The sequence below is a fragment of the Bubalus bubalis genome, chromosome 9 (genome assembly GCF_019923935.1).
Source record: "Bubalus bubalis isolate 160015118507 breed Murrah chromosome 9, NDDB_SH_1, whole genome shotgun sequence".
NCBI lineage: Eukaryota > Metazoa > Chordata > Mammalia > Artiodactyla > Bovidae > Bubalus > Bubalus bubalis.
Window position 1 is genome coordinate 89,273,339 of NC_059165.1, and position 18,778 is coordinate 89,292,116.

An 18,778-nucleotide genomic window follows, 5' to 3' on the forward strand; every position below is an offset into this window, starting at 1 on the left:
TCAGGCTCCAGAGGTGCAGCCTGCCAGGCAGCCTGCTTCTCTGGCCCATCTCTAGCCATCCCAGCCAGCTACAGCAGACTTCCTCAGGAGCCCCCAGGGCTCTGGCCCAACAGCAGCCCATTGGGTATCAAAGATAGCCCTCCGTTGTTTTTTTTTTTTTATCTTTCCAACCTAAATATCACCAGTTTCCACAATCATTTGTCTTATAGCCCTCAGTATTCTGGTTATCCAGTCTGGAGAGGCAATAAAAATATCCAGACATGGTCTGAACAGGCAGAAACATGCCTGCAGATGGCAGATTTAAGTTTGTGTGCTTTGACAGTCAGTGTATCGAATCTGTGATGGTGACAGCAGCTGGCGTGGCCTCGGACATGGTCAGAAGGTGCATGGTTACTGCTGAGTGTCTTTCTTTCTTTGGTATTCTCATGGCCTTTGCATGACAACTTTTTGATGTAAAGCCCCAAGCTGTAACCCTTGACACAGTGTCATATTTCTCCTCAATTCTCCTGGAGACTCCCTGATTGTTGGCTAAAGGTAGGCACTCCAAAGATATTAGCTCCTATTATTTACTTTACTATTTTCTTTATTTGAATGGACAGACATAACTTCAGTGTCATTTACTGAGCATGCACTATACGCCAGGCACTGCTAGGTGCTGGAATATAACAGTGAACAGAATAGGCCTGTCCGTGGCTCCCTGAGAGCTCCCAGACACTCTGGGAAGACTTGTTGATTGAATGGTTGAAGGCACTGTGATCCACACCATCACCCGTGACATTCAGACATTCCTTGGGCGCTCTCTGTGGGTTCAGTTCAGAATGCATCCTCCTTGCCCTCCAGTGATGGACTGTGAGAGTTATTGAGGAAGATACCACTGTGGGAGTGAAAAAACTCTGAAGCTGAACTGTCTAGAGATTAAGTCCTAGCTCTGCCACAGACCCACTGTGGGACCATGGATGAGTTGACCCCTCTGAGCGTCAGTTATCTCCTCAGTGAAATGGAAATAACAATCCATCCCTCAGAGACAAAGATGATCAAATAGGGTCCCTGCATGCACAACTCCAGGGGGTGCCATTCACATTTTAGTCTCTGCAGCTGCTGGTGGCCTAGGATTAAATGAGACCACTTTTGCTGTGTGACCTGAAGTTAATGGTCAATAAATGGTAGCTATTGTTATGTACAAGTTAGGAGGGGAGCAGAGTTCTCTGCAGGCTGGCAGGCTGCTTAGGATTCGACCAGGCTTTGTTCTTCAAGGAAGGGCAGGGCTCTGAGAAGCACAGACTGTGCTGCAGGCAATTGCCAGGAGGCAGCGACTCTCAGGGCAGATCTGGTGGAAAGGAAGCTGGTGAGGGAGGTGGTAAGGAATTCTCTAGAAGAAGCCCACTGGAAGCTGGGTATGGAGCAGAGATGGATGTGACTAAGATGAATGCTCTAATTATTGAGCTGCAGAGAATCCTAGAGCATCTTGTCCAACATCCAGTCTCACTGGGCCAGCAGAGACCAGGGAAGGAAAGCAGTTGAATCTCTGAGGTTCTGCAGCGAGGACCAGAGTCAGGACTCCTGCCTTTGCAGCACCCAGCTCAGATGACTTCCAGTCCAGCATGTGGTTACACAGAAGGAAGTACCTGGCATTTTTCATACATATATATATATATATATATGATTTTTTTTCTAACTGTAAAAGTACTTATAGGTCATTGTTGAGCATTTTTAAGTTATAGCAATATAAAGAAGAACATATAACTGCCTACAGTCCTACTAACCAAAGATATCACCATTAGTATTCTGATGCATTTCTTCTAGTAGGTATCCCATGTATAAAATTATACATTATATATTCATTAGATTGGAACTGTATTGTGTAGAGTTTCATGTTCCACCTTTTCTCTGTAAAATTGTGTTTCATGAGAAAGAAGGACCATTTTTTATGCAAAAGAAATTCTAGAAAACTACTTTGCTTAGGAGAAAAAAAAAAATGTGCAAAGCCCCAGTCTGCAGTGGTGGGAGGACATCCGGAGGTGCAGGGTGGCTCCGTCTCACATCCGGTCTGAGCTCTGAGGCAGCGGCACCAAGAAAGACGAGTCCTTCTCTCCTCTCCTGCCCAGGCTGCAGCCTCCCGCCTGCGAGCAGGCAGAGGTGATGAGTCTGCACTCAGCCTCCCTTCCCTGACACAGGATGTGTCACCCACTCCATACAGAAGCCTGCGGGGCTGCGATCGTTACTGTGGACAGTTACTGCTCGTGAAAGACAACAGCATCTCAGTCTGTGCGGCACAGCGTTTCCTCATGCATTGTCTTTCCCGAGACTCACACACACGGTCAGGCAGATGAGACAAAGGCTGTCTCACCCACTGTACAGATGAAGAGGCAGTCTCATGAGAGGTTTAGCGCCTTATCTGAGGCCACACAGCCACTAAGTAGCAAAGCAGGGATTTTATGAAGATCTGGCTGACTTTAAATCACTTTGGTGATTTTTTTTTTTCTCTCTAGTCCTAGCTTGTCCTAAGCTAAAATGAAAGAAAATCCCTCTAGTGAGGCCAAAGACTGACAGAGCTGTGCGCACTATGGGTGTGTGGAAAGGACACAGAATACCGCCCTGGGAGTGTTAAGCCAAGTGCTGTCGGCTCTGGCTGGATCCGCTGGGTGGCCTGACCTCAGGGCAGCTCTTCAGGACAACTCAGAGCCAGCACCGTTGGAGGTTTGGGGAGTGGATTTAGGCAGGCAGCTGCTTCCTGTAGGCTAGTCCCACAGAGGCACCACTCTTCAGGCATCCTTCTTGACCCACCCAGTCATGGGGCGCATGCCCTGCCCCGGACTCCAGAATCACAGTGTCTCCCAGGACAGTCAGCTCCTTCCCAGAGAGGCTGTGGAACTCTGTGAGGCTAACTCTAACCAAGGGATTCTGAGCAGTTACATCCCTCAGGTGGTATCCCAGTACTACTTCTTTAACAAATTACCATAAACTAAGTGGCTTAAAACAACATAAGTTTATTGTATTTCTGTAGGTCAGAAGTCCAAAATGGGTCTCGCTGAATTAAACTCAAGGTGTCAGCAGGGCTGCATTCCTTTCTAGGGAGCTGTAGTAGAGAGTCAGCTTCCTTGCCCATTCTGGCTTTTAGAGACCACTTGCATTCCTTGCCTTGTAGCCCCTTCTTCCATCTTCAAAGCCAGCAACGGTTGGTCAAGTCTTTCACATAATGCTGTCTCCCTGATGCTGACTCTTCTGCCTCCTTCTTCATTTAAAGAGGCTAGGACGCTTGTAATTACATTAGCCCATCCAGATAATCCAGAATAATCTCTTTATTTCAAAGTGAGCTAATTAGCAACCATAATTCCCCATTGCCGTGTAACAGAACATATTCACAGGTTGCATGCATTAAGATGTGGACGTCTTGATTCCACCATGGACCATTATTCTGCCCACTCCTCTGGGTTCTCCAAAGGCCCCGTTCTGAGGCACAGAAAGCAGGCCAGACCAGATCACAGTCAGGATGTGCCCACCCTTATGAGGAGAGGTCCTTTATGCTTAGGTCCTCTCCCTCAGCTCAACCTGTCCTTGATTCCTTTTTTCCCATCCTCTGCTCCCAGTCTTAGGTAGAGAGGAGTTAGGTAGGAAGTGCCAGGGAGGGTGGACATGGAGGAGGGGAGGTGCAAGGGTGGATTCAGCAGGGCTGGATGCAGCAGGGCTGGAAGAAGCCCTGGGAGCTGAGCACCTCCCATGCAAAGACCCTTGGGCTTCTAAGGACTGGGGCCTGAGCCTTGTCGCAGAGCACTCAGGTGCTGAGGTCTAAGGGTAGGTCCAGGCCTGGAGGGGCAGGCAGCCAAGTATTGAAGCCCCTCTGCCTCAGCATCTCTGACTGCCCTTGACAGCCAGAGCTTACCCGGCCTCTTTCCTTCCTGCTTGTCTGCCTTTAGTCATTCCCTTTTACCACTTCTTCTCTGGGCCTCAGGCTGGAACTTTGTGGGGGCCTGAGGGAGCCATGGGCCCTGTGGAGCCTCTGTCCCTGGGCTGCCTGCTGAGGTCCCCAGGGATCTAAGACCCAGGAGGAGGGCTGCCCTCCAAGTAAGGTGACCAGTTTACCCCAGTTGACCCAGGACTTCCTCAGTTTTAGCACTGAAAATTCCCATATCCCGTGAAACTCATCTGTCCTGAGCACACTAGAATACTTAGTCATTCTGCTTCCAAGGCCCTTTGCCCCTACTAATCTACTCTAGATTACCTCAGCAGCCTGGATGGATGGCCCTTTGGACTCTTTGATGCCAACCTCTGCTTGGTGTCTGGGAGCAGAGATCTGGGGGCTGGTGAAAGGCTCCAGTCGAGTGCTGGGGAAGCACAGATCCTGGCTTGCAGTGTTCCCAGCAGAGGCAGCACTCCTGGACCCATGCCACATACCTCCATGGGACAGAGCTCCTAAATATATGGACAGGGGACTGAAAAACTGGGCTTGCACCCGGTCTCCAAACATTTAACAGCCCGATTACTTTGGGGTGGTGGATTGCAAGTGGCTTTAATTAATGTTTCTGTTTACTCATCTGTATTTCTTAACTCTGTACAATTAAACCATGTTCTTTTTTACTTGTGTACATTTTTAATAAAAGAAAGTAATTAATGACTCAGCCTTCCATCTCTAGCAGTCCCGCTGAGGGACACAGATGGGTTGTGCTGCGTGTCGTGGGACACAGTGGCCCTTGTTCTGGGGCCTCTGGCCTCTGGCTGGTCATGGCCCATTCTGCCCAAGGCTGCCCTGCAGGGTCCGAGCTAGTCACCGCTCTGTGCCCTCCCTGTCTCTCTGCCTGCTCCCTGCTCCCAGCCATGATTGTCCCCCAAGGAAGGACTCAGACAAGCCAGGTGCACTGTGGGTAGAGAACGGGAGCAGACACTAACTACAGGGCTTTGCTGGCCCAGCATTTTGCAGAAATGTTCTCAAGCGCCAATCCTGCCTGAACAAGATCTCCTCCTGTGAGAATATGGAGATGAGCTGCTTGCCTTGGTGGAACTTCCAGTCTGCTCAGAGAGGTTGGGCACGTGGGGAAGTAGCAGACAGAAAGGGAAGAGGCACTAGCTGGTGAGGTTTTGCCTGTGTGAACAGTCAGATCTGCGAGGGCCCCAAGGCTGCATTGCATGTGTCTCAGTCTGGCCAGAGACCAAAACTGGGGTCCTCCTGAGTGTCCTGAGGAAGGCCCCTCAAGTGGGTGGCAGATGGTCTCCTAGGAGGAGAACTCAAGTGGCTTGCCACTTCATGAAAGAAGTGTGGCCATGAACTGTTTTCAGATGCTGTTCTGAGTCCTAGAAGTTTGAACACCCTTCAGGCCCTGTCTGCCACACCCCTCCGCCTGGCAAGCTCAGCAGCAGCACTGGGAGGGGAGTTCCGAGTCCCCATCAGAGGCAACCACATTCCACCTCCCACAGGCAAGGGCAGCATCCCCACCCCAGTTCACCATTGCCATGGTATGGGCAACATGAAAGGACTTCTTGACTTCTCTCAGTTTTAAGGAAAGCAATTGCTCTTCTGGCATAATGACTCTCTCCCTCCCTATTCACCCTAGATCCCTGAAGACCAGCTCCACACAACCGCACAACTTCCTCGTTCCATGAAGTCAGCTTTCTCAGAGAAGCCTGACACACAATTCCCTCCCCCCAATCCCCACCTGAGGACTCAGATGGCCTGGGCCACTTACTTTGCTCCTGAACTCTGATCCCAAGCATAGCCCTTCACCAGTCTGAGCAAAGGTGTGGCTGGAAATTTTTAACTGCTGTGCACCTGCCCTATAGCTCCAGGCTGATTTGGGATTGACAGTGTGAGGGAGAAGTTGCTAGTAGAACCACATACCCCACATCCATTTGGCTGGTAAGGGAGAGGGGAGAGCAGAGACAGAGAAGGCCCCAGGCCAGTCAAAGGTAGATGGCCGGAAATGGAGATGAGCAGCACCCAGGCTGTCTCTCAGCGGGGTCCGAAGGACGGGGGAGGCCTTCCCTGAAGGAAGCTCTCCAGTGCATCTGAGAGCCCAGCTGATGTAGGGCTGCCAGAGGTGCTGGGTTTTCTCAGGGGTCACAAAGCCAGGATTAGACTCAAAATAGCCAGAGGGTGGCCCCAGCCTTGTGTCTGAGAGTTAAGATGCACCATTGACAGGCTTGGCTCATACCCAGAGCCGGAGTCCAGATCTCTGAGGGCCCCAAGGACTTAGCAAAGGCTCTGATTTACAGCAGAACAAGAGAGACCTGGTTGCTTTGCTCAGACAGAAACGCAGCTGAAAAAGTCCTCTTGGATCCCTAGGGCTGAGCCAAAGCCTAGCAGGCTGGAGTTCCCTGGAGCTGGGAGCTGGTTCACAGAGACTTGCAGGGTTGAGCCCTGCTCTAAGGCCAAGTTACAGGCCACTCTGTGTTCCACCCTCAGGGGCCCCACCCACTGAACTGCAGGTGGCCTCCAGGGCATTTGCATCACTTCCCTTTAGAACCAAGTCAAGCCTCACCTCACTGGGCAACCGCCCCCCACCCCCACCCCGGGGCCGGTGGCCCACAGCCTCGTTGCCTGGAGTGGGGGCAGGGAGCTGAAGAACGGGGTCCCACACGGTGTCGGGGCAGCTGCAGCTTCTGCTGCCTTCCCTGTGTCTACAAATGATTTTTGTGCATGAGATACTAGCTGCCCCAGGCGAGCTATCCCAGACACCTTCCCGAGGTCTCAGTTTCCTCCTCTGTGGGCAGCGTGACACTGTGGAACCAGTCTGGGCTCTGGGCAGACAGATGTAGGTTGGAATCCAGGCCCCATGCTGATTAGCTGAATCATCCCGGACAAGCGCCTTGTGCCAGTTGAGCTTTGGTTTCCGTGTCTGTGAACAGTGGGGTGCCAGAGCCATGATGCGTATGGGGAGCTTGGCAAGTACCGGGTACAAAGTGAGCACTCAGGGCATGTTGTCATTACCTAGCCTGACTCGGAGGTCGTTTATCAGTTCTGCTCCTCTCTGAGCTTGTGGAGCTGGATGAGGGATGTTGCAGTGGGCAAATGTCTGTCTCTCCACTTGTACTCAGTCACCATGTCCTGGCCTCCTTGCCTCCAGTATCTTCCCAATTTAAATTAAACTCAGCATAGACTTCCTCAGCCTGCCTCACCGTTGACCTTACAGAAGTAGGGGGTTCTTCTACAACTCCCCACCCCTAGGAAATGGGCAGAAATGGGTCTCTTGAGAGCTGCCTAGAGCTGGGAAGACCATGTGGCCATGTGTACCCTCGTGCTGCCTTAGACTTGGCCTCCCAGGCGGGCCCTGGCTGACAAAGGCAAGCCTCACTCTGCCCTGTACTTTGACTCCTGGAAAAAGAAATCCATGAGCTCCTCATTCTCCCTGCAAGCCTCTGCCCCTTTGACTGGCACAAGTGGGAAAGGTGAGTGCAGAGTTCTGATGAATTTCAAATGTCATTGTGATGGGAGGGTTAGTTGTGCCCAAATTAAGAAAGAGCATGATGTCTGACAGACAAAAGCTTCCTGGGTGCTCCAGCAGGGCTGCTGAGGAATCCTGTACCTTGCTAACACAAGGACTTTTGGATGTGTGCAGACTACGTAAAAAAAGACCAAATGTTCCTAGAGAATGACAGACAGCCTGGGTGTGACTCAGCCCCACCAGCCTGGGGGCATCATTTCCAGGGGAAAGGACTCCACCTCCAACCAGGCGCAGGACTTTTTCCAAGACTTCAGTTCTGTCTTTGGCAGTCCCCACCCAAGACTTCCAGAAAGATCTGAGAAAGCGCTTATCTTGCACACAGTGCACTGAGATACTGCACACTGATATGTCAAGAAGGGATGATTGGCAGGTCTTCCCTAAAGGTCTTCTAGGAAGCTAGCATATTAGCCTCTAGCTTTCTTTCTGTTGCCAAGTGAGCTGAATGAGTAACAGCCCAATTAAAGTGACACCTTCAGAGTAAGGTGAGGAAATTCCTTTTACTAACCAGAAATGCCCTGGAACATCTGTAGACTTGGCAGTTCTGCCTGGTGTGCCTGAATCCTACTTTGCTGGTTTATCCCATTGGAAGGTGGTCCTTCATGACAACGATGTTATCACAACCCCAGCAAAGCAGATCTTTCTATGAACTCCTAGCCCCTCAGCCAAGAGCTTCTACCATCAGTGCTTCAACTGAAGTTCTTGGGAGTAAGCCGCAAAAGCATTGGCAGGGTCTTTGAATGAATTTAAATTATTTTTCCCAAATCTGACACAGATTATACTGATGTTGCTCCATTTCAGGCACTATTTGGCTAATGAGTTAGTGTCAGCTGCCATCTCAGGCGTGGCGGGGTGTGGTAAGGTAGCTCACCATCCTGGAAAATCTGGCTCCATCTCACACTACCCCTCCAGGTCTGGCCCCTGGGACCCAGCTCCCTTGTGATGGGGAGGGGGATATTTTGGGGTCCCTCCTGGACATTCCAAGGAGCTGGTTCCAGTTGTCTCGATGCCTAGGGTATGAAGAGTTGGAGACCAGGACTCTAGAAACTCCATCTTGGCTCTAGAGATTGGGAGTTCATTGCATTGATGGAATTCCTTTCCCATTTTGGAAACTTATAAGTGATGAACTTTGTGTACTAAAACTTGAGAGATTTCCATACCTACCTGGACTTCAGCATATCCACTGCCTACTTAACTGTCAGGAATTAAGTCTGAGGTCCCTGCTGTTTGCCCTGGGTTGCATGCCTTCCCCGACATCCCTCCTAGGTCTGATCTACCTGGCTTCACACTACTTCCAGCCATCATTAGCTGGAAAAGCCACCCACTAGACCTTGCCAAGCCCCCAGTTAGAAGCCACAATAGGCTGGCCTCCCCAAATACTATTTTTCACAGTAAGGGCTGGGCCCTGGAAGAGCTGGGAAAGGCCTTATTCCTCTCCTTCTGTCGCCAGGTGATGTTACTCTTGGAAAATCCAGGTGGATCTTCTGATGGGCAGGGCTTGAGACAAGTCTGCCTAGGCTTCCACAAGTAGAAGGCCCACCCGGCAGGAGGCCACCTGCCATTCAAGGAACAATACTTCCTAAGCTTTGCAGAGAATAGCTGACAGAACTTTTACCCATTTTCCAGTTTTTTCTTTATTTTCCCACTCAGCCTTCCCCCCCTCACACTCTTTCCAGACAGCTTGGCCCAACAAGGGGTTTCTTGGACCAAGAATATGGAAGATGTGTCCGCAGGGCTTGATTTTCCTGAGCAACCCCTTCACTGCCATGGCCTCATTCCCTGGAGGATACTAGTGATGCCTGCTGGCTTTCCTGGGCCAGCTTGCCTACTACTGGGTGCTGTTTAGCCCCAGAGCCCAGCCTGCAGAGAAATGAGAAAAGCCCATTTCCAGACCTCTGACTCTTCACTCTGACTTGGTCCTTCATTGCTTTGTATCAGTGATTCCCAACCTGCAGATTTCAGAAACACTGTCCTGATTCTTCACCCAGAGATTCTGTGTGTGTTAGCCTAGCCAGAACCCTGAAAAGATGTGGAATAAGGATGTCTGCTTCATGTAAGTTCATCCAAGGTTTTCCTAACACATTTGTGCATGGAGCTGTTTCATAGTACACTGCAGGGCTGATTTTCAGCACCAGTTTTTATTAGCTGTCAAAACAGTAAAATACTTTTGAACAGTCAAGTGAATAGTCCCAAGCCCCAGTCCCCAGTGTCCTCCAGCCACCCCAGCCCCTCCCCCTCAAGTCTGCTCCCAATCCAGTATCTACCTTTACTATTCAATATGGTAGCCACTGGCCACGTGTGGCTTTTTGAATTTTAACTAATTAAATGAAACTTTAAAAACCCAGGGAAATCCCTGGTGTCCAGTGATTAGGACTCCAGACTTCCACTGCAGGGGGCATCCGTTCTATCCTGGGTCCAGGAACCAAGATCTTGCATGTGAGCAGCATAGCCAAAAAAATTTTTTTTAAATCCAGTTCCTCCATTGTACTGGTCACATTTCAAGTGTTTGATTTAGCACACGTGACTACACCACTACCTATTGTAGTGGACAGCGCAGACAGAGAACATTCCCATCACTGCAGAAAACGGACAGCAAGTTATGCTCAGCATGGAAGGCCTCAGGGATCTTTATGGGGCTGGGGTCTGTTCTGATGGTGACCATGCTGTGCCAACTGATACCTTTGTGAAGTAGCACCTGAGTACACTTGCATTTGAGTTTATAGCAAAACATTGGAGTTTATGGCACATTCGTCAGAAGAACTCAAAACCTAACACTCCTTGGGGCCCGGGGCCCAAGTCAACTCATAGCTCTACCTATATAGCCAAGGGCAATGACTGTATTTACATGAACATATCCCTGTGGCACAACTGTCCTTTCTCCTGCCCTCTTCTCCATGACCACAGCTGAAAGGATTTCACAAAAGGTGTGTTACCACTCATCCCAAAGTTAAGCTCAGGCAGGATGCCAACAATGAATCCATCAGAAGGTATCTACAAAAAGTAAAATCACCTATGATTTATCTCTAAATAAAAGGCCACAACCCTTATAAACAATACAATTTTTATAAAAAGACAAATGTACATATTTACATACATATTCATGTGTGGTCACACATGACTTAGTGGTCAGATGATACTTCCAATTTTAAATCACACCAAGGTGCTCACGCCTGCCTCCCTGGGCCTGCTGGGGGCTGCCGGGGCCTGCCTGAGGGGGCACGTGGGTGCAGGGCAAGGCACAGTATAAATAAATGCAAAGGCCAAGAGCTTGGGGAAACGTTAGTGTACACCTCTGATCAGAAATGTGGCAAGGTCCACAAGAAAAAGTGCCAGGTTTTTTCACAAGCCCCTCAGCCTAGGCAGGGAGCAGGGCAGAGCTCCTCTGAGGCAGAGGGGGCACTGTCCCACAGGGACCCCATTCTTCCTTCATATTTCACTGGCGTTGGAACAGTCCCCAGGGCTCAGCTAGGAAGGGAGGCGGTTACTTTGGGAACAGGATTCACTTAGTGCAATTGTCTCTTAGTGCAGAGCCAGCCCTGGAGGTGGTGCCATGCTTTCTGAGGTCACTGGTCCGTTCTCTCGGGCCAGCTCAGGAATAGCAAAACCCTCTCCAGGCAGTGGGGCTCCAAGGGGAAAGCTGGAGGCTGAGTCCTGTCTGAGACTGCCACCTGACACACCAGTCTCAGAACCCCATCTTCCCCGGAGGCAGGGCCAGCTTCACCCGACAAGATGAGTCCAGACCCTGCCCTGCCGGACTGCAAGAGGCCACTGTCCCGAGGCGGAAAGACCCATCCTTGGTCAGCAGTGGGGTCACACTCCATCATATCAAGGGGCCGCAGGATTCCTGCTTCTTTGCACCACAGCCACCATGATGCCAGGCCCTGTCGCCTAAAGGAGTCAAAGGGGGTCTGGGGGCCCATCTATGGTGCGCAAGGAATGGCCTGGATGGAGGGCAGCCTGACTGGGGTGAGCAGGCTGTCCAACCAGCTGGGATCCATGTTCTTCATATCTGAAGATATCAGGCCAATATAACCTAGAAGATACAAAGAAGGTTGTGTGAGGACTGGGGGGTGAGGAGGCAGGTGTGTTACCCAACCCCACCAACCCTCCAGCCCATTCCTGGAAGGCACAGACACAGCAGCTCCTGCTGTCGACCCCTCGGCAGCCTCATCTTAGGCAAACCTGAGGGCCTGGGAGCCACAGCCAGTCTGCAAGCTGTCTGTACCCAGATGAATTTAAGAAGGATGCTTCACCTCTGCTGCTATCTCATCCTGCCCCCAAGTCTCCCCCACCACCTCCATGGGTTTCCCATCTTTGAGAAACCATATGGATCCAGGGTCTTCTTACCCCCAGGGCTGTCAACTTCTGGCTCCTCCTTGCAACTGAACTCTCCATAGACAGAGGTGGGCTGGGCCCCGGGTTCATTAAGCAGGTACCCCTTCCCATCCACGCTTGTCTGCTGCCACCCTGTTTGCTCCAAGAGCTGGGGACAGATAAATAAGAAGCCATCAGGTCACTTCCAGTACAGACTCACCCTCTGGCCCTGCCCCCAATGAGCCAAAGCTTCTCAGCCAGGATCAGGTCCTTGGCTATTTTCATATTCTCAGATGGATACATATGTGGAGTGCAGTTAGGATAAAGGCCTGGAGGTGAGGGTCTGCCCTGGGACCCTGGGCTAACATTCCCACATCTACCTTCTGGCATAGAATCTCCAAGATCTCCCTCTCTAAGGGTAAGGACATAACAACTGGGAGGGTGGCTTACAGCAATGGTTAACATGCTAAGAAAAGATGCCTTGAAATTTCAGCTAGAGATAGGGAATTATGCCCATATCTCCATTTTCTGTGCTGAAGGAACACAGCCTGGGTACAGCTACTACAAAAACTTTTCTGTATTTATTTAAAAAACTGAAGCAGAAAAAACCTGGAGAATAATTTGCTTAAAAAAAAAAAAAAAGCCATCATGTTATAGATCCCAAAGGGTGATTATTGAAACCTGATGTGCATTTCCCAAACTAACAGGACTGGGGCATGTTGGGGTGGAGGACGCGGGCCAGGGACCCAGCACTGATGGGAGCTGAGTCAGAGCTATCTGAGGCCTGCTTTAGGACAGCATGTCAGAAACCCAGCCTCCTTCCTCCCCTCATTCCCACAGTGCTTCTTTCCCATCAGCCAAAAAGGTCAGTGGTCCCCAACCATATGGACGTGACACCTGTTGGACTATGCAAGCCAGCAGGTCACAACAGCAGCAGCAGCTGCCTACCCTCCAGTTTGGAAGCCCTCACTGAGAAGTAGCCACCTCTAAAGGGCACCAAAGGAGGAAGGAAGGGGCTTTTACCTTCATGATGTCCTCAGTTAATTTCCCTTCCTCGTCCTCATCTGTTGCAGCTGTGGATGGGGAACAGCAGAGAGGTTAGCTGAGGTCAGCCAGGCTCACCCTGAAGTGCTAGCCCACCTGGTCCCCCTGCTCCTTCCTACACGCACACACACACACTGGCCTCCCAGCAGATGTCTGCCTGCCATGAAGATCACAGAGGAAAACGCTGTCCCGGTGACTCAGCCTCTCGAACCCTGAAGCCACACCTCTTCCCACCTCTTCCCTCTCCTCTCCAGCCCACCAGTCAGCTCAGTGCCAAGTGGAGTTCCAACCCCTCCTTGGACCCCAACAGGAAGGCCAGGCCCCAGAAGCACGAACCTTCAGAGGTGGAGGGCATGGGCGACACCTGAAAGTTGTACAGGTCGCTGGTGCTGTCTGGCACAATTTCCACCGGAATGGACCAGTTAGGGAGAGTGCTACTGACGCCACACGGTGACAGCGCTTCAGGACAACAGAAACCAAGGGTCAGAGCTGTGTGCTGTCTTAGTTTGCCAGATACCCAGCACCCCCCGCCCCCACTCATAGCCTGCTCCAACAGGCCACCACCCACAAGCTCAGTGCCTGCTAGATCCAAGAGCAAGAGCCTTCCCACCAGTGTACACGGTCCCCTGACAGACCCGGCCCTCCTCACCTGGAGTGAGAGTCCGTTCGATGTCCAGGTCCTGCCCCATGTAGCTGCGAACTGTGTAGTTGCTGTGGTCATCAGGAAGGGTGGAGCTACTGAGTCCATCAGAGAAGGTATCGGGGCTGTATTCCCCATATGGCTGTAGAAGGAGAAAGACGCTTAGGCCCAGGCTTGCCGTGGCACTCCTTTCACTACCCACCCTGACCCTCAGGAGACCAAAGGCTAAGTGCTTAGGATCACACTCACCTTCTTCTTGGCCTTGCTCCTAGCGTCTCGGCTGGACTTGGACTTTCTCTCTGTGGGGCAGACAGGCTGTCAGCCCAGCCCTGGTAGAGGCAAGCATGCCAGCCCCAGCTGCCCTTCCTCCTCCTTCCCTCTCTCCCTGAGGGCTTCCCCAGGACCCAGAGCCCTTTGGGTACCTTTCCTCTGGCTCTTGGTGAGGGGTGGGAGCATCCGGTACACCCGCACAGCTGAACTGCCCTTGTTCCTGCTCTGGTCCTTCACCTCCTCAATATCTGGCAGCGAGTTCATGGCGCAGCGAAAGTTGGCCTTCCAGGTCTTGGGATCCGGCTCCTTTTCCCCTGCTTTGTATCGGCCTAGTGGGCAGGAAAGGTGGAGAGGATCGTCAAGGCTCTAGGTGGGAATCCTCATTTGTGCCCTGGCTAGGAAGGACAAAGACAAGAGTATCCCTAAAGTTTGCATGCTGCCAGAGATCCACAGTAATCAAACCAGCATGTATTCCTGGATGACACTGGTGCAGGCCCAGGGCTTCTCAAATGCCCAGACTTGGGCATTTGATACACCCAGCAAGCCTCTGGGAAAGGCCTACCCAGAAGCACTAGAGAGCCCAAGCCCAAAGTGCTATCTTTGTCCCAGATCAAGGCAGTCTCTCTTTGGCTGTCAGCAGCCAGAATGAAGGGACTGGTGCTTGTCTGATAGTTCCAAACATGGGAGAGGACACAGAGTAGGCAACAAAGAATGTTTACTGATAGGTGGACTGAGTGGTCCAAGATGGGCCAAGAGCCCCTTCCTGGAAGGATAAAAGGAGACTGCCAACCAGATGGGCCCAGGACCATTAGTCAACATCAAGAAAAAGGAAGGCCTGGATCTTTTTCAGTGTCCATGCTTGCCACTGCTTTTGCCAGGGAGAACTTTAATTCAGCCACAAACTCCATGAAGCCATACTTTTAAAGATTTTGGCTTTATAAATTCCTTTGTGAACTTGCTGAAATGATGAACCTCTCCCCTAAAACAAAGGCCTGCTCCCTGCCCACCCTGAATTATATACATCTCAGGGAACTCAGAGACCCCAGTGAAGATCCTCTGTGTTAACAGAAGTGCCTCCCTTTCTCTCTTTCCAGCTCCTCTTAAGCTAGAGTCCAGCACACTCACCTGTGTGAATGGCCCAGCTCCGAAACAGACAGGCGTCCTTGTTGATGTCCCAGCCATGCTTCGCAGCGTGCTTCCATGGGATCTGGAAGATCATCTCCTCCTATACAGCACACAAGCACATGTACACACAAAGCTGTGTCAGCTCAGAGACCACAGGTTTTTGGCCTTAATCTGCCCAGCCCCCCAGGTCTGGGAAAAGACTGACTTCCCTTTTTCACCCTGACATCTGGCTGGGGTTGACCCATCCCGACAATGGCCTAAACAGACTGGTGCATCCCTCTGGATCTCTCAGAAGAGGCTCTGGGTTCTGATGAGCTATGGCATCATCAGGTCAGCAAAGACCTCCTTCTGCTCATTACAGATGTGCTAGGACCCATACAGAGGACCCCTGGATGCTTCTCTCTGGCTTGTCAGCACCAACATGGAAGTGAGAACTCAGTCCATTATATGGGGCTTCTCAGAACAACTGTGAGCACTGGCTCCTACAAAGGGGGTTCTGGTCATATACCTTCAGGAGCCCAGGACCAGACTTGGATGATGACTACCTGTGTGACCCTGGCATTGACACTGTACTTCTTTATCCCTCACTGGTTTCCATGAAATGGGGAAAAAAAACAACAACAACAACAACCCAGTAACAAATATAAAAGCTAAGGTCCCACTGTTCTCATTACTGGTGGTTAACAGTATGGATTTTTGAGTCAGGTTGCTCAGGTTCAAATGTGTGATCTCATAATCTACCTCTCAGTGCCTGTTTCCTCGTCTGAAAATGGAGATACTGGTAAAATCTTCCTCGCATAGCTACTTTGAGGATTAAATGACACAGTGTAAGTAACATACTTAACATGGTGCCATGCTCACTCCTAGTAAGTGAGCATAGTAAGCATTAGCTATTATTAGTAGTACTACTAAGCCTTCAGGGTCTGTTCTTTTTTGCAACAGCAAGAGACCTCTTGGGTTTAGACAACTGGTGCAAGGTTAATTCTTGGGTCACCTGCTGGGTCAGCCACCTCTTCCTGCCAGCAGTGCCCACTTCTCTGTCTCCTATCTGCCCAAGTGGAGCCCTCTAGAAGGCTGTGTGTGCCTGTAGAGGTCTCCCTCAGTACAGGCCAGAACTCTGGCTCTGCAGATGCTGGGAGAATCTTGCTGCTGGAAAACTGTCAGGTGGATGCCCCATGCTTACCTCAAGAAGGGAGGTGGGCAGAAGGCAGCCAGTGGGGCCCTGCCTGGGCTGGGTCTTATACACTCCCTGCAGGATCCACTGGGAAATACATCTACCTACTCCCTATCACTTCCCTTTTTGAACTGCATCTGAAGCTTTGGACCCCTGAAGAACATAGGTTAAAACAGTGGCAGAAAAATCCAAAGAGTAACACTCACTTTATTAATCCAGATCAGCCCTGGGATTTGGTTGGAATTAATCTGCATCTCTAGCCAAGGTCTCATGCGCATCCGAGTGATGGGCATGTTGGCTGTGAAGAGAAGACAGAAGGCTCCTGTTTGGAGTCTGTTGAGCACTCCCTGGCCACTACCCAGCCCCACCCCAGGTCATTCAGTTACCCTCCCCTGCCCTCATCTAGATACCAAGTACTACAATCATGCAGAAGGGGACTTTCTAATAAAACCTCCCTCCAAATCTTTTCAGCATCTTGAGCAACACACTCCTTCCCTCAGCCCCTCCTAGACAGTCTTGGGAGGAGACAGACATGCCAAGTGATACTTTCAAGATTTATGTTAAGGAAAAGGGAGAAAACACACAGATATCTAAATACTAGAACTTTTCTCCCCAAATTCAAATTATTTGGGAAGAGAGGGGCTTCTTTTGCTTGATGCCAAGCAATTTCCCTGTTTGAGTTGTTGTCACTAGCCGTGCACCTTCCCTAATGGACAATTACCCTGCATCCTCGTCACCACCACCCCCCAATCTATCCTATGCCTCCCTGACAGCCACAGTGCCAAGGCCCGTACGCTAACAATTTCGCCCTGGTTGCCCTCCGTGGGCAAAGTGGCCCAAAGAACACCTGTGGCGCCTCTTCCCGCGGTCCCGTGAGGTCCTCCAACCACCCAGCGCAGCCGGCCCCAGCCCCGCCACCTGCAGAGACAGCCTGAAACCTGGGGGCTAGGCCTGAGCTGGAACCGCCGAAAAGCCGGCGCAGGGAGCAAAGGGCGCCCACGCGCTGATATACAGTCGAATCCCCCGCACAGCCCTTGGATGCGTGCAACCAACACAGAGGGCCACCCAGAGGCCGCCAGCGGCTTCGCGCACAGGTCTGCGACAGCGGCCAGGCACGGGCAACCTCGGCGGGGTGGGCGGTCCACGCCGCTACTCGCCCTCCCCGCGCAGCTGCCTGCGGCTCCTCCAGCGCCCTCCCGAGCCCGCGCGGGGGCCCAGGCAACGCCGCGCGCCCGTCACTCTCCCGGCAAGGGTTTTCGTCCCCCACTTCCTGGTGCCCCGAGCGCGCCTTTGTCCGATGCCACCGTTGCCCCCTGCGGCGAAGGCGAGCTCACCTCGACAGCAAGCGCTACCCGACGGCAGCAACCGAGGATCCCGGCGAGGACTGCTTTTGCGGGCGCTAGGAGCGCGATTCAAGTGGGAACGGGGAGAAGGCAGAGGATGCCCAGGTCGCGGAGCCGCTGGTCACGGCTGGCCTTGACTTGGCACGGCTCTCGCTGGCCTCTGCTAGCCCGACTTGGGCGCACGTCCTGCCTCGACGAAGGAGTGGCGCGCTCTGCCTGAACCGCGGCGCCGCGGAGAATCTAAACACTTAGCGGGATTCCCCCAGCCCGGGCCGGGCCCCGCCTCCTAAAGAGCCGAGAGGACGCCCATTGGCCAGCGCCGCCTCATCATTTCGGGGAAATCAGGCTGTTGTAGAGCTAGCGGCGAAGGGGAAGTACAGGGCGGCTGCCTCTCCCCACCCCCTCCGGCCTGGCGCCGCTGCCCCGGGGCGACCGCGGGCCCGCCCCGCCGGCTCCCACTCCACCCCCGTACCAGCGCACCCGGGAGAAAGCGCTCCTGGAAAGTCGAACGCCCCCGGCCCGCAGTTGCTCCCCTCACTCGGCGCTAACCCAGCCTGCTAGCTCCTGAGGCCATCTCCTTGCCCTTCTTTCCTGGGGATGCCCCGGGATCTCTGTCTTCCCAGCTCCGGTGAGGGGGTCACCCCGGCACCTGCCGTCCTCTTCAGAGTGGACGCGAGAATTGAGTCCTTGAAAACCAACCTGCTTCCTCAAGCCCGTTAATGGGTGTCAAGCAGGGAGGGTTTCAGCCTTCAAACCTTCGAGGGGTGGCCCACCTCCGGGGGGTTCACCTTCCCCGGGGAAGTGAAGGAAAGCCTACCCTGCGTGGGGCTGCCGAGACTAAAAGAAATCCCAGTTTGACAGCTGTAGTTTCCTCAACTCCAAAACAGTAGCCCTACTTTGCTGCTTTACCGTGACAGAGAGAGGATGTCTGTGAAACATCATGCCCTACTTGGGCAGCAGATGATGCGTGGTTTTCGAGGCCCCTGCCAGAGTCTGTGACCAGGGAGGGACCTCTTCCGCTTCTCCATCTACATTCTTGGGACTGCCCCACTGCTGGCCTTAGGGAAAGAGAGAAGGGTTTCAGAGAAGCCAGGACTGCTGAGTTGGGGTGGGGGTGGGGTAGCCTTGGTTCCTCCTAGCACTCCTGCCTTAGGCCACTTCCACAGACTCCCTTGGCCCTTGCATGACAGCCTTCCTTGGCAGCACTGGTTTAGTTTCTGGGGCCTCAGGGCTTGGTCCAGAGAGATTCTGGGCAAATGGGGGTAGTTGCTTACGTTGATCAAGGCCATGGGTCTAGCTAAAGGGTTGGGGAGCCCAGGTCCCAGGTGCTTTGGGAATGATAGCTATCGAACTCCTGTGCTTACAACTAGACCTTGCCCTACTTGTACACCTAGAGGCTGGGCTGAATGTTCATTTTTCTCTCCAGAGCTCTGGCCAG

At 52.2% G+C, this 18,778-nt stretch overlaps 2 protein-coding genes across 7 annotated transcripts in view; one reads left to right on the top strand and one right to left on the bottom strand.

The window, feature by feature from the left end:
• Window positions 1–15,496, top strand: part of LOC123335130 — a 76,503-nt gene extending 61,007 nt beyond the window's left edge. For all 4 annotated transcript variants that reach the window (XM_044947872.2, XM_044947870.2, XM_044947874.2 and 1 more), the window contains one exon: window positions 14,793–15,496. In XM_044947872.2, coding sequence (XP_044803807.1) covers window positions 14,793–14,802 — 10 coding nt within the window. In that variant the 3' untranslated portion in view covers window positions 14,803–15,496. The remainder of the gene's footprint in view (window positions 1–14,792) is intronic.
• Window positions 9,529–17,587, bottom strand: IRF1 (interferon regulatory factor 1). Of its 3 annotated transcripts, XR_006641426.1 has the most exons (11): window positions 17,332–17,582; window positions 16,204–16,295; window positions 14,824–14,923; window positions 13,851–14,027; window positions 13,678–13,727; window positions 13,438–13,570; window positions 13,125–13,247; window positions 12,768–12,817; window positions 11,778–11,913; window positions 10,525–11,463; window positions 9,529–10,421 (listed from the first exon to the last, which is right to left on the bottom strand). XR_006641426.1 is itself a non-coding variant. In XM_006046048.4 (10 exons), the coding sequence occupies exons 2-10, from the start codon at window positions 16,288–16,290 to the stop codon at window positions 11,351–11,353; spliced, it is 969 nt and encodes a 322-aa protein (XP_006046110.1). In that variant the 5' UTR covers window positions 16,291–16,295; window positions 17,332–17,582; the 3' UTR covers window positions 10,475–11,350. The 3 variants fall into 3 exon arrangements, 2 of the variants coding, with proteins under 2 accessions (XP_006046110.1, XP_025148861.1); XM_006046048.4 differs by lacking the exon at window positions 9,529–10,421 and having other exon boundaries at window positions 10,475–11,463; XM_025293076.3 differs by lacking the exons at window positions 9,529–10,421; window positions 13,125–13,247 and having other exon boundaries at window positions 10,475–11,463; window positions 17,332–17,587.
• Between the last annotated feature and the right edge of the window lie 1,191 nt (window positions 17,588–18,778).